At 54.7% G+C, this 12,400-nt stretch overlaps 2 protein-coding genes across 2 annotated transcripts; both read left to right on the forward strand.

Moving 5' to 3' along the window:
• Positions 1–650: 650 nt before the first annotated feature.
• BDY17DRAFT_297546 (uncharacterized protein) lies at positions 651–10,615 on the forward strand. Its single transcript, XM_033733617.1, has 4 exons — positions 651–1,278; positions 1,335–7,625; positions 7,682–8,576; positions 8,630–10,615. The coding sequence occupies exons 1-4, from the start codon at positions 972–974 to the stop codon at positions 10,473–10,475; spliced, it is 9,339 nt and encodes a 3,112-aa protein (XP_033590093.1). The 5' UTR covers positions 651–971; the 3' UTR covers positions 10,476–10,615.
• Positions 10,616–10,824: 209 nt separating this feature from the next.
• On the forward strand, positions 10,825–12,269 carry BDY17DRAFT_249573 (tRNA-guanine(15) transglycosylase-like protein; the record flags this gene model as incomplete). Its single annotated transcript, XM_033730993.1, has 2 exons — positions 10,825–11,017; positions 11,080–12,269. The coding sequence occupies 2 exons, from the start codon at positions 10,825–10,827 to the stop codon at positions 12,267–12,269; spliced, it is 1,383 nt and encodes a 460-aa protein (XP_033590094.1).
• Positions 12,270–12,400: the final 131 nt, after the last annotated feature.

A 12,400-nucleotide genomic window follows, 5' to 3' on the forward strand; every position in this document is an offset into this window, starting at 1 on the left:
CCTCACCTCGTTCCTTCCTCCTGTTGCTCCTTCCTCACTTCGTGCCTTCTTCGTTAACATTCCTATTAAGAACCCGCGCGTCCTCACATTCGAGGCTTCGATTCATTCGAACCTCAGAGTTCTTGCGCATGCACGCGATGGGCGTAATTTGCTCATCACGGGCTGGTCTCACGTTTCATCACCATGAGCTTTGAGCTCATTGAGAATCGCGGATTTTCGCCCTGCGCAGCGTCCTCACGCGATGGCAATGTCCGAGACGCGCTTCTGCTACTATTGTCCGGGTCTCGGGCACGTCGACGTTTCGAGGGCGATGAAACTTCGCAGGCCACGCAGCATGCGGGAAGCCGCAGTGGAGGCCGACATCCGGCCCTCCGCATCTCCCACGCCGAGCTGCATGGCCGTCCCACCAAGCATGTAAGCCCTTGACGGGATACCACAGTAAGCACTGTTGCGGGTTCCTTTGACTCAACCCAGCAGCCAGAATGCTATAGACGTTTCCTATGGCTTATGATTGATGCCCGAGGTTGCTAACCCCGCGGGTGCAATCAAACGAGGCATAGGTCTTGTTGCGATGACGTGAACCGTGCGTTCGGCCAGCGTTTGCATCAACGTGAGACCTGCAGCCTAATACTCACTTTCCAAGCACTTAGATCCTTTGACGAACCAGGCATCGGCTTGAATCAACGAGCTCCCAGCAGCTGGCTCAGACACGCTAGCTCACTCACTGCGGTACGGTTGTTCACCTACATTGCCGTGGTGACTGAGCATCCTCCGCCGCGTTTGAAAGCCGTCGTTTTGACACAACTTCAGCCCGCGACTTGTGTCACCTTCTCGCTCTTCACGCCCTTCGCTTCCGCACAAACTTTTGCCACAATACCGCCTTCCATCGAAACGCTCTCACGTTCCTCCTCGACCTCCAACATCACTGAGCCTCAATACGTCCAGCACGCATCACAGCGTGCCACCTCAAGATGTCAGCGGCATCAGGCGGAGGCGGTCGCTCTGTGCTTACAGAGACGGCTGCATCTTACCTGGCCAATCATATCTTCTTACCACCACGACTGCCTCAAAAGAGCGACTACGATCCAGACCTCGATACAGTCTTGATCCAGGCAACCCTGACAGGCCTCCGAGCTTTTCGGGAGTGGATGGAGGATGGCGAGAGTAAACTCATCGACCAAGCTCTCCGCATGGTGGTGGGAATGCAAAGAGTTCATTGCAATGGACATATCATGGAGAGCGAGCTTCGAAATGCAAGGGACGATCTGATCGAGAATGGTGAGTTGCATCGCTCCTCGGTCTTGTGACGTTATGCAAACTAACCACACCACTAGGCATCCCGATCCCGCTACACATCCGTGCACAGAATGCCGGAGTTCTCATCAGTAAAGAGCCAGACCATATCAGAATCGATACCTTCGAGCTCTCGCCTCTTAACAATGCGGTCATGACGACAAAAGGCCGCCTGCTTCGCTCTTTTCCGGGAGCTGCTGTGGCCATGGACCTGAACGACTTCCGCCAGCCAGAATTCCAAGCCACCATCGTCCAAATGCTCTCCAACATGAGCAGTGAGGCAGTTGGGGGAATGCAGGCTCAAGCGAAAAAGGCGGGTGCCCTCCATGACGAAGACAGAGACACCACACATCCGGGTATAGTCTCTGAGCTTCTCATCGGCTTCTTGCTCTCGATTGGCAGACCCGCCTCGGTGCCCACCATCACCAAATGCACGCGTGACGACATTCTCTGGAAGGACGCATTAGCGCCATGGCGCCGTTCTCCTATCTGGATGCTCGTTCGTGTCGCTTTGCATCTCACCTGTGTACGGCGCTTGAACTCCACGACGCTGTACAAGGAAGCCATGCTCACGATCATGGCGAAAATCCTGGACGACGCCGCCGTATTCAGCATCCCCTCCGATGTTCTTCATTGCATGAAAGCCAAACTTGCACGACGCCTTTTGAAGATGGGCCCGCACATTGGCGCGACGGTGTTCGCTCAGGTTCGAGTTATCATGGAACGAACGCATGCGGTACTGGAGAGCCGCTGGAGGGATATCCAGGCAAACAACGCTCGCGACCTGGACATCGGCCGACTGGCGGTGCTCGATCTCAACAACGACGCCTGTCTCCATCTTCCAGCACTTGATGCCTACATTGCATCATTCAACAACCGCAACACCAATGCCGTCGAGTCTAACTTCACGCCCACCTCCGCATTCGTAAAGTTTCCGGCCCAAACCCTTCCACGACTGACTTCACAAATGTTCGCAATCGCCTCCTATGCTGTGCCCAACCTTGCAAGCTTCGAGCAGTGGGTGGCCTTGCACAGTCGCAACTGGGCCGTAGCGCACATCGATGATTCCTCCATGTGTCAGAGCCTTTCCGCTTTGATAAAGGATTATCACATCCATGCACAGTCACACTATGCCGGCAATCCAGAGGCAATTTCGACAATGATCCTGACCATCTTCGAGCTATGGATAGCTTGCGATGTGATTGCCATCGCCGGATGCAACCTTTTGCATCAGTACGAGTCGGGAGTTCCTAGCTCGCAGCTCCAGAATCTACTGCTGCCGTTCAAGGATCAGATGGATAAGCTGCGCGACGTGGAGCGCTACATGTCAAAGCGCCATGCTGATGCCCGCTTTCCATCCCGCAAGATCTTTATCGACAACAGCAGTTCGGACTCCTTCGCGGCGACTTTCTTCAACCAATCCAAACCAATGCAAGACGAGCTCAAGCGCATTGAGGAGTGGGCCACCAAGGCGCGTCAAGAAAAGCTCTTGGAACTGAGGAAGTTGAAAGAAGAATACGCACATCTGCGAAAGCTGCATGCCGAACTTTCGTGTGATCAGATCGTCGTCGTCACCGACAACAATTACACGGAGAAGAAACATTCGAGTACCTGCCGGAGATGTGGCTTCCTGACTCAGGCCGAGAAGCTCACCATCGAGATTCATGAATGGCCACTGCCTGCAGCAAGAGAAAGAGCAAAGGTGGTGATGTTTGAACTCAACGCGCCGGCTTGGTTTGATTCGTGGCGAGACGCCACATTCTTCTTGCTGCGAATCGTGTTCCAGTCGCAGTACTTTGCTGTATGCGGACCACGCGTGAGCTATCCGCTGCCGGATGATCCTCATCTGAAAGCCTTCGCTTCGTTGTCTTCTGGGCATCGCATTGGACTCCTCTCCCAGGACAAGCCACACATCGTTACTCACCGGAGAAACATACTCGTCTCAACGGCTACCGAACTCACCGTCTGCACGAAGAATGGCCTGGATTATCGGTACTTCGACTTCGTTCAAAACTGCTTTGTGCAGGAGCTCACTCACAATGACAACGCTCCTCAGCTGTGCACGTATCAGCTCCCGACACGCTCTGCAGCTCTTCAGAAATATCTCTTTCGGCCTGCATCAGCGCCCAGCGGCCCAACTCCAAACACGGTCATCGCGGCGCAGTCAGATCTCCCTCGGCACATCACCCTGGAAGAAGGCAAGGACCTGTGCATGCTTCTTCTGGGATATCGGATCCAGTGGATCAATCTTCTCGCTCAACTCGAAGCACCTTCGGTCGATTTTAAGAAGGAAGAGACGGCGCTTTTCGTCTTCCAATGCCTCTATCAGGCTGGACCTCCGGACAGTTCGAACTCCTTGCTTCGTGCGAGCCACAAGGCGATCGAAAATATCCCATACATCTCTGGGATGATCGACAGCCTTCGACAGGCTCTGAATCGAGTAAAAGAGAATTGGGAGTCTGCTCAAGCTTTGGGTGTCTTTTCGGCAATCGCCTGCCGTCTGCTGACCCTCACTCCGTCTCCGGATATCGCAAACCGATGCATCGAGTTTCTGGTCATCGCTCGCGATACAGCATTGAGTTGGTTCAGAACTCTGCACAATAAGTCCAACCGCATGAATGCGACCAAAGAAAACACGGAGCTTCAGTCCAAGAGGGTTGAGGTCGCGCTTGTCTGTGCTCTGTGCTTTGATGTCGACGACGCACACCTCGTGAGACTGCTCAACGTTTCCAATGGTGCCTCCATTCTGATTGAATGTTCAATTGCCATACATGGAGGAAGGAGCGCTCGCGCGGCAACAAACCAGTCAGCGTTCGACCTTCAGTCCATGCGCTTGTCCAGGTTACTCCATCGGGCATACCCTCTGTTGAAGAGCAGGCACACATCCGTTCAGCACGCCATAGCACCTGTGCATCGTCACGGGCGTCCTTGGAGCTCACTGGACGGCAGTGCAGACCATTGGCTCTTCACCCAACCTGCGCCTGCCAGTCATGGTATACCTCAAGTCCACTACAACGTCCTGAGTGGAGAGCTTTTGGTGAATGGACTTCCTCTGCACCGTCCGCCGGCCGAGTACGAGAAGCATTTAATGTGGCCTCAAATATTCGAGAGTGCCGTGGTGGAGGTGGGCCCATCGAGCGTTCCTGGCATGAAGTTTGCTGCCACAGTGCAGCACCACGGGTACGATGTACACTTCGCACTCAGCCATGTTGCTCAGTTCTCCGTGCTCTCCGTTCCCGATCTGATCGTTCGCGCCTCAAGGCGTTCGACAGACTACGAGTCAATTCCAAGCCGACTCTTCCACGAAAAGCTACCAGCGACTTTTGCACACGACATGATTCATTGGTACAACCACTCCAACCAGACCGTCGAATTCCGTTCGCGCGATCATCCTTGGGACGAAGTCTCCGCCGATTCATGGGTTCTGACAAGATGCACTTCCACCTCCACGTGGCGTCTCGTGAAGCATGGGAATTGCGTGGTCGGAAGTCAGAGCAAAACGGCCGTCGTGATCAATCACATCCTCGACCCACTGACGAAGCCGGAGAATATCATTGCTGTAGCGATGGCTTCTGGAACCTGCATTCAAGTGAATGTTCCCAAGCTTCAGCTTGAGTTCTCGTTGAGCGCTGGAAAGGCACACCTTGAGTCTCGCCAGTTCCGCGGAATGTACGTGGATGAGGACCAATCGCTTGGGACGTTGGTCGGTGTCCCGAAGCTGATATTAAGAGATTCCGATGGCCACCGGATGGTCCTCGTACCGGAAGGTTCCGCGGGAGTTTTTCAGATGGGAGATCACGCTTTCGTGACAATTGACAAGGACTCGATTGTCAAAGTGCATCCTTTGAGGGAAGACACGCTCTTGGGCAGACTGATTGACAACGGTGGTCTTCAGGGCAAGCTATACCTAACATACTTGCATGCCTTGTCATCATTCTGCCTCCCGGACCCTCTTCTGCGCAAGACTGGAACGGAACACTCTCTGGCTATGCTCAGATCTGCGGCAGTGCGATCGTTCAGTCAGCTTTCGCAGACCAATATTGCCACTCTGGAGCGCATCGCTGCTCTTACTCCGGAAAGAGTGTTCTACCCTTTGAACGAACAAGTCATGCAGACCATCAGCTGGCAGTTCGGATTGAGTTTCATGTCTCAACACGGCCATTTTCGCGAGCTCGTCGCTGAGCTCTTCGATGCAGCAGAGCAATACCAAGTGCTCTTTGAAGATGCGACATTCCATCGGCCCGAACTGAGAAGGTGCGAGAAGTCGTTGCTAGAGCGCGACCTTCTCCGCACAGCCACATTCCGCGTTTCTGAGTTCGGCGCAGAACAGCATTGCCCTGACTGGGACAAACCGTATGCAGCTCGGGATCACTTCGAAGCACCAACGAGACTGGTCAGGGCGTATTCGATGGCAAGCACGATCTACCAAGACCTCGACACCTACCATTGGCGTTTGCCAAATCCGGGTTGCCTCTGGTGTTTGTATTTAGCGAAGAGCCGCGTCCATGGCCCGAATACTGAGCTTTCTGCCTCTTTTCTCCAGTACACTGGAAGTACTGCCACGGCTGGCTTTGATCTCGCCTATCTGCTGCCTGTCCACAAATTGTTCAAGAAGAATGACGGAGACGAAAAGTTCGCCGTCATGGCCTGGCTGTCGGCAGTGGTCGCCAATGAGAATGCCGACATGCGAGTAGCTCAACTGCTGGCGCTTCTGGCCTCCGTGGATGCTCTTCGCGACGTCGAAGTGCCCGAGATAGAGTTCTGTTCTCCTCGAGAGGGACATGAGGTCGACAAACGCGAATTGGTCACTCTTCTGCGATCACATACTAAGAAGCTGAAAGATTCGCCCGAGGCCAGATTAACTCGGAATGGGAGCGAGAATCCGGGCCAATTCCAGAGTCGTCAGCAGAAACAGTTCAACTTGAATCAGCAGAAGGCCTTTGAGGCCGTGGCAAATCACTACTGTCAGCTATGGCCCCAAAAGAAACCAGCGCCATTTGGTGATGGAGCGTCGCCCGTCCGTGTGGCCGACTATGTCCGGCTGAAACCCGCCGAACAGGCCATACGATCCAAATTCGAGACCTGCTTTGCCAATCTGCAACTCTTTCAGTACCTAAAGCGCATCGAGCAGGTAATATCCGCGGTGGGCCTGAAAGAACTCAGCTCGCCCCAAACTATCATTTCGAACCCAACCAAGACCCTCTCGGCCCTGGGTCATGTTGCTGCAGACGGTCTCTTCGCTGGCGCTGGTCCCGTGAGCGTGTCTCCGCCGGCCTCGCAGCAGAGCCTGCTTTGCGATCAAACTCCCACAGACGTTGCTCCTGGCCTCGCCGACTTGATCGAAACCTTAGAGTCGACTTCATTGGGATCTCGGTACGAGAAGTCGTATTCTGATGCGCTGCGCGACAGCCTCGTTTCACTTCAAACAACCACTGTGTCATCCTCGAAACCCGCAAGCGAGTTCTCACTGGCAGATCTACTTGCGCAGGAGCAAAGGTATGCTCAGCATGCGCAATCGTTGCTGGGCAACATCGAGACCGCACTGAATAATACCGCCAATCCGACGTCACAGCTTCGAGGTTTGGAGGTGGCGCATATGGTTCAGCAATGGCCAAGGGTGTCGCCAATCTTTGTCCTCCAACAGCTTACTCTACCCAAGTGGGATAAGCTGAGTTCCGATTGGAAAGCTGGTCTGGTGCAATACGGTCTAGCATTGACTGCGTTGCAGCGGTCTCAGCGCATGCTGGCGGCCTTCAGAGCATCTCGAGGAGATGATCTGGCCAAAGAACGAGACAACACTGGGCATACGAATTGGGACCCCATGGACCATCCTGAAACCCTTCTCCTCGAGATTGAAAGCTGCATCATCATACGGCCAGTTCAAGAGCAGATTGCGTCTCAGATGGGGAGCACCGAAACAGGCCAGAATCAGGTCATGCAGCTGAACATGGGTGAGGGCAAGTCATCTGTCATTGTTCCCATTGTCGCTGCAGCGCTTGCGGATTCATCTCGGCTTGTCAGAGTAGTGGTCGCCAAACCACAGTCGAAGCAAATGGCTCAGATGCTCACTTCGAAACTCGGCGGACTTCTGAATAGAAGGGTCTACTACATGCCGTTCTCGCGGTCCTTGAAGCTGAACACGACCGCAGTCGATAGCGTCGGCCGGCTCGTTCGCGAGTGCATGGCGCACCGTGGCGTCTTGCTAGTGCAGCCCGAGCATATCCTGTCTTTTCAGCTGATGGGCCTGGAATGCTACAACAGTGGCAAGGAGGACATTGGTCGCTCGCTAATGCGCACCCAGAATTTCTTCGACACCTCGTCTCGAGACATAGGCAAGTCTTCTACCCGTATTTATAAGTTTGTGCACCATGCTAATTGCCTTCTGCAGTGGACGAAGCCGATGAAATCTTCGCTGTCAAATTCGAACTCATCTATACCGTGGGACATCAGGACCAGATCACCTTCAGCCCTCATCGATGGCTCCTGATTCAGCAGGTGTTGGACATCGTCAGGCAGATTGCCAACGATAGCGCGCAGCTGTTGGGTTCTGCAGTCGAAGTGACTTCGGGTCCTTGCAGCAGCTTCCCAAGAACACGCCTGCTGAAGCCCGACGCAGAGGAGTTCTTCATCCGGAGCATCGCCAAATATATCTGCCAACGTGGTCTGGACGGCTTTCCGATTGCTCGCCAGTCCGACAAAGTCAGAAACGCCGTCTATACCTACATGATCAAGACAGATCTCAGCCCGGAGGAGATAGCGGAAGTCGAGGGGAGTAGCACAGACGGATTCTGGACTGATTACACCAAGTCACCGCTGCTTTTGCTTCGCGGGCTTCTGGCTGGAGGTGTGCTTGCCTTCACCCTTAGTCAGAAACGCTGGAGGGTCAATTACGGACTGGTCCCGGATCGCAAGCCTCCAACCAAGCTGGCTGTTCCCTACCGGGCCAAAGACAGCCCAACACTACGCTCGGAATTCAGTCATCCAGACGTGGTGATCGTGCTGACTTCCTTGTCTTACTACTACGGAGGACTTCAAGATGGCGACCTGTTTCTGGCATTCGAGCATCTCATGGACTCTGATCAGGCCGACATCGAGTATGCTGCTTGGACAGCGGGAGTGTCAACCCTGCCATCAGCGTTCCGTCAGCTTCAAGGCATCAATCTGAAGGACCGATCGCAATGCATCAAGGAAGTGTTTCCGCACGTCCGCCACAGCAAATCTGCTGTCGACTACTTCCTCGCTACTTTCGTCTTTCCCAGGGAGATGAAGGAATTCCCACACAAGTATGTGCTCGTTCTCGTACATCATCTTGATCGTATGCTAACTCATGCTCCAGGCTTTCCGCTTCTGGGTGGGATCTTGGGAAGACCAAGCGACAGAAGACAACAGGTTTCAGCGGTACCATCGACTCGCGAGAACTTCTTCCACTTGATGTCAAACACCTCGATCTCCCGCAACAGAAACATACCAATGCTCTGGTCTTGAATCATCTCTTGCAAAAGGACAACTCCGTGGTCTTGATACCGCAGACCGTCTCCTCGACAATGAGTGACGCTGAGTGCTTGCTCCAGCAAGTCAAGACTCTCGATCCGCCCTGCCAGGTCATCCTAGACGTTGGAGCACTGATTCTGGAACTTACAAATGAACAAGTCGCCCAGAAGTGGCTGGAGATGCACTCAAGCAACGGCTATCAGGCCGCGGTGTTTGTGAGTGATGAGGACGTGGTCTCAGTCCTTGATCGAACGGGGTGCGTGGAGCCTCTGCAGACCTCGCCGTTTCTGTACCAGCTCGACGTCTGCTTTGTTTTCCTTGACGAAGCGCACACTCGCGGCATCGATCTGAAGCTCCCGGCTCATTACCGAGCAGCCGTCACTTTGGGTGCCAACCTGACAAAAGACCGACTGGTGCAAGCGTGCATGCGGATGAGAAAGCTCGGCCAGGGACAAACAGTCACTTTCCTCGTTCCGGACGAGATTAAGAATAAGATCCATGCATGCACTCGAAAGGAGTCTGGAGCCGACATCCAGTTGCAGGACGTTCTACTGTGGTCGATACGCGAGACGTTCCTCGAAACCGGACGGGCCATGCCTTTGTGGGACATGCAAGGCCAGCGTTTCGCACACCAAGAAGAGCTTTGGAAGGGGGCCCATTGGCTCGACATGATCGCAATGATACCTGCGCAGGCCAAGAAATTTCTGGAGATTGAAGCGCAGACGTTGGAGCAACGATACTCACCACATGCCCCAGCAACAACCCAGATCTCGTCGCAGAATTCACCTGCTGTCAAGCGAATCAAGGAGATCAAGCAGCGGTGTCTGGAGTTTGAGCATTTGCAGTTCGGCGCGCGGACTTTGCAAGAAGAGCAAGAGCGAGAGCTCTGTCCCAAGATGGAGATCGAATCGCAAATCGAGCGGCCGGACCCAGCAGAGGCAGCTCCGCACATCCTCCACCCGGACGTCAAGAAGTTCGTCAACTGGGGCGTCATGGAACATATGTCGACGGGATACATGCCAGCTTTCTACAGCCTCCGTGACACCATAGCAGCGAACGGATTCGACGTGAGCCAGCTCTCGGGAGGCGGATCGTTGCTGGTAACGGCCGACTTCGCCCGCACGATAAAGTCTTCGGCCAACGCGTACAAGTCGGATCACTACCAGCGACCTGTGCAATGGATCCTGACCAGTCGCCCCGGCGAGAGCGACATCGTGGCAAGGATGATGATCATCAGCCCTTGGGAGGCTCAGCAATTGCTTCCCGACCTTGCAAGCGCTCGCAATGTGGCTCTCCATCTGTACCGGCCACGAGTCAATCTCAGCTACAGATCCTTCGATCGCTTGGACTTTTTCACCATCCCAGAGCAGCAAACAGATCTCATCGTACGACCATCACTAGCCATGCAGCTCGATTTGTTCGCCGGACAACTCTACCTATCATCCTACGACGACTATCTGAAGGCCTGCCAATTCCTCAACCTCGCATCGAGTCCTCGGAAGGAAGGCGAGATTGTCAGCGCGGATGGATTCATCGTCAGCGGCCATTCGGGCAAGCTACGCACGAGCCCTGTCAAGTTTCTACATGAGTTCATGTCCAAGATCCGCAGGAACGGGCAAGGCATCGGCAAGACGGACATGGGTGGTATGCTAGGGGGGAGCATCCTGGAGAGCAAGCGCTTCGACAGATAGAGGATGAGGGGAGCAGAATGTGACATGAATGAGAGAGAGATTCGACGCGGATATGTGACAGGGAGTCACTGCAGATTGTGAAGAATGGAAGGAGACAGTTTTCCGCTAGCGAGATAGTTTGTACTCAATGCGCTCGTAGCTAATGCTCTCCATCCTCACTCCTTCCCAAAACGGATAGCCAGATCTTATGTAAGCCGGCCGGGCCAAATTTTTGATGTGACGACTCTTGTTGAAGAGAGATCCACGCGACTAACGTCTCTCCTCGCATGGCCACGAGGGCAGCAGATCAATAGCACCGGCTAGGATGGGTTCAGTCGAGCCCGGCAAGCTCTCGCAGCTCCCCGACGAAATGTTCAACATCATCAAAAGCACGCCCCAAAGCCTGGGCCCTCGTCTCGGCCGCCTCTGTCTCCCCGGCCGCAAAGCGATTGAAACCCCACACTACCTGGGCGTGACGTCCCGCGGCGTGGTGCCTCACATCACGCAAGACACCTTTCGTCGCGACGCGGGCATCAATGGCGTCTACGTGCCGCTCGAAGACTGTAAGTGCGGCGCACGCGACCCGCTCCATCCTGGGCTGACGGATGTGCTCACAGCCTGGAAGTCATAGAACGCGCGCCGCAGAAGATCCCGCCGATATATGAATTCAGTCCGCCTGATGGCTCGTCGCCGCTACGTCGCTTTATTGCCTTGCCGGAAGAGACCGTGCTGGTGTTGGGAGCGAGAAGGACGCCGCCTGTGCTCGCTCCGGCGGCCAATCCGAATACCAATACCTCGATTTCGGTGTGCACGGCTGTTGGATTCCGAACGCTGAAGGCGGAAGATTATGCGAAGGCGGCGGAGCATCTACAACCGGACATTGTGGTGGGATTGGGCGATATTCCGTATGGGCGTGCATTGGGTTCGAAGAGAATTGAAAAGGCAACCGATCGGCAGATACAATGGATGCAAGATCATGTTGCGTTGCGCAACAGCAATGGCAAGACGAAAGGACGGTCGAAGCTGTTTGCACCGCTATCGCTGGTGTCTTGCGCGAACCAACGATTCTACATGGATTGCCTGACGGAGCAGCTTGGCGAGCTAGTATCTGGCCTGGCCTTTTACAATCTGGCACCTTTGGAAGACTTACCGGCCGCATTGCACAGCCTGTCGCGACTCGCATTCACGGAACCGAGCACGCCTCACGACATCCTTCAACAGATTTCCATGGGAATCGATGTTTTTACCATACCCTTCATCAGCGCCGCAACCGATGCTGGCATCGCACTGGACTTTACGCTTCCAGCGCCGCAGATCACACCCCCAGACCACGAGCATGTCGCCCCCAGGACTCTAGGGATCGACATGTGGCTCGCAGCCCACGCCATCGACCTCTCACCTCTGACCAAAGGGTGCAAGTGCTACGCCTGCACCAAGCACCACCGAGCATACATCCAGCACCTCCTGTTGGCCAAGGAAATGCTCGGGTGGATCCTGCTGCAGATCCACAATCACCACGTGCTCGACCTCTTCTTCGCTGGGATTCGGCAAAGCATCGCACTCGATGTTTTCGACAGTGAACGGAGGAGATTCGAGGAGGTGTACAATGCGCATTTGCCGGAGAAGACGGGACAGGGGCCGAGAGTGCGAGGGTATCAGTTCAAGTCGGAGGGGCCGGGAGAGGCGAAGAAGAACAAGGCGGCGTTTACGATGTTGGATGATGGGAAGGAGAAGATTGCGGAGGCGAGGCAGGAGGATGTGGAGGTTGTGGTTGATGGGAAGGGAGGAGAGGGAGGGGGATCACCTGCAGCTTAGTCATCGCGTGCGATATCTCGAGTGAGACCCTAAAGAGCCTAGCACGGTGAGGGAGGATTGAGCCGCCTATGTGAGCAGTGTTCTCGTATAACAAGTGTCGGTGCAATCCTTCCAAGAGCACACCCGTCAGC

The sequence above is a fragment of the Neohortaea acidophila genome (genome assembly GCF_010093505.1).
Source record: "Neohortaea acidophila strain CBS 113389 unplaced genomic scaffold BDY17scaffold_5, whole genome shotgun sequence".
NCBI classification, from domain to species: Eukaryota; Fungi; Ascomycota; class Dothideomycetes; order Mycosphaerellales; family Teratosphaeriaceae; genus Neohortaea; species Neohortaea acidophila.

Excerpts from the sequence above, each read along its gene's own strand:
- BDY17DRAFT_297546 (XM_033733617.1), top strand. The coding sequence starts at position 972 with ATGTCAGCGGCATCAGGCGGAGGCGGTCGCTCTGTGCTTACAGAGACG. Across the intron at positions 7,626-7,681 it reads CACCTCGTCTCGAGACATAG|TGGACGAAGCCGATGAAATC; the intron begins GCAAGTCTTCTA and ends TGCCTTCTGCAG. Across the intron at positions 8,577-8,629 it reads ATGAAGGAATTCCCACACAA|GCTTTCCGCTTCTGGGTGGG; the intron begins GTATGTGCTCGT and ends CTCATGCTCCAG.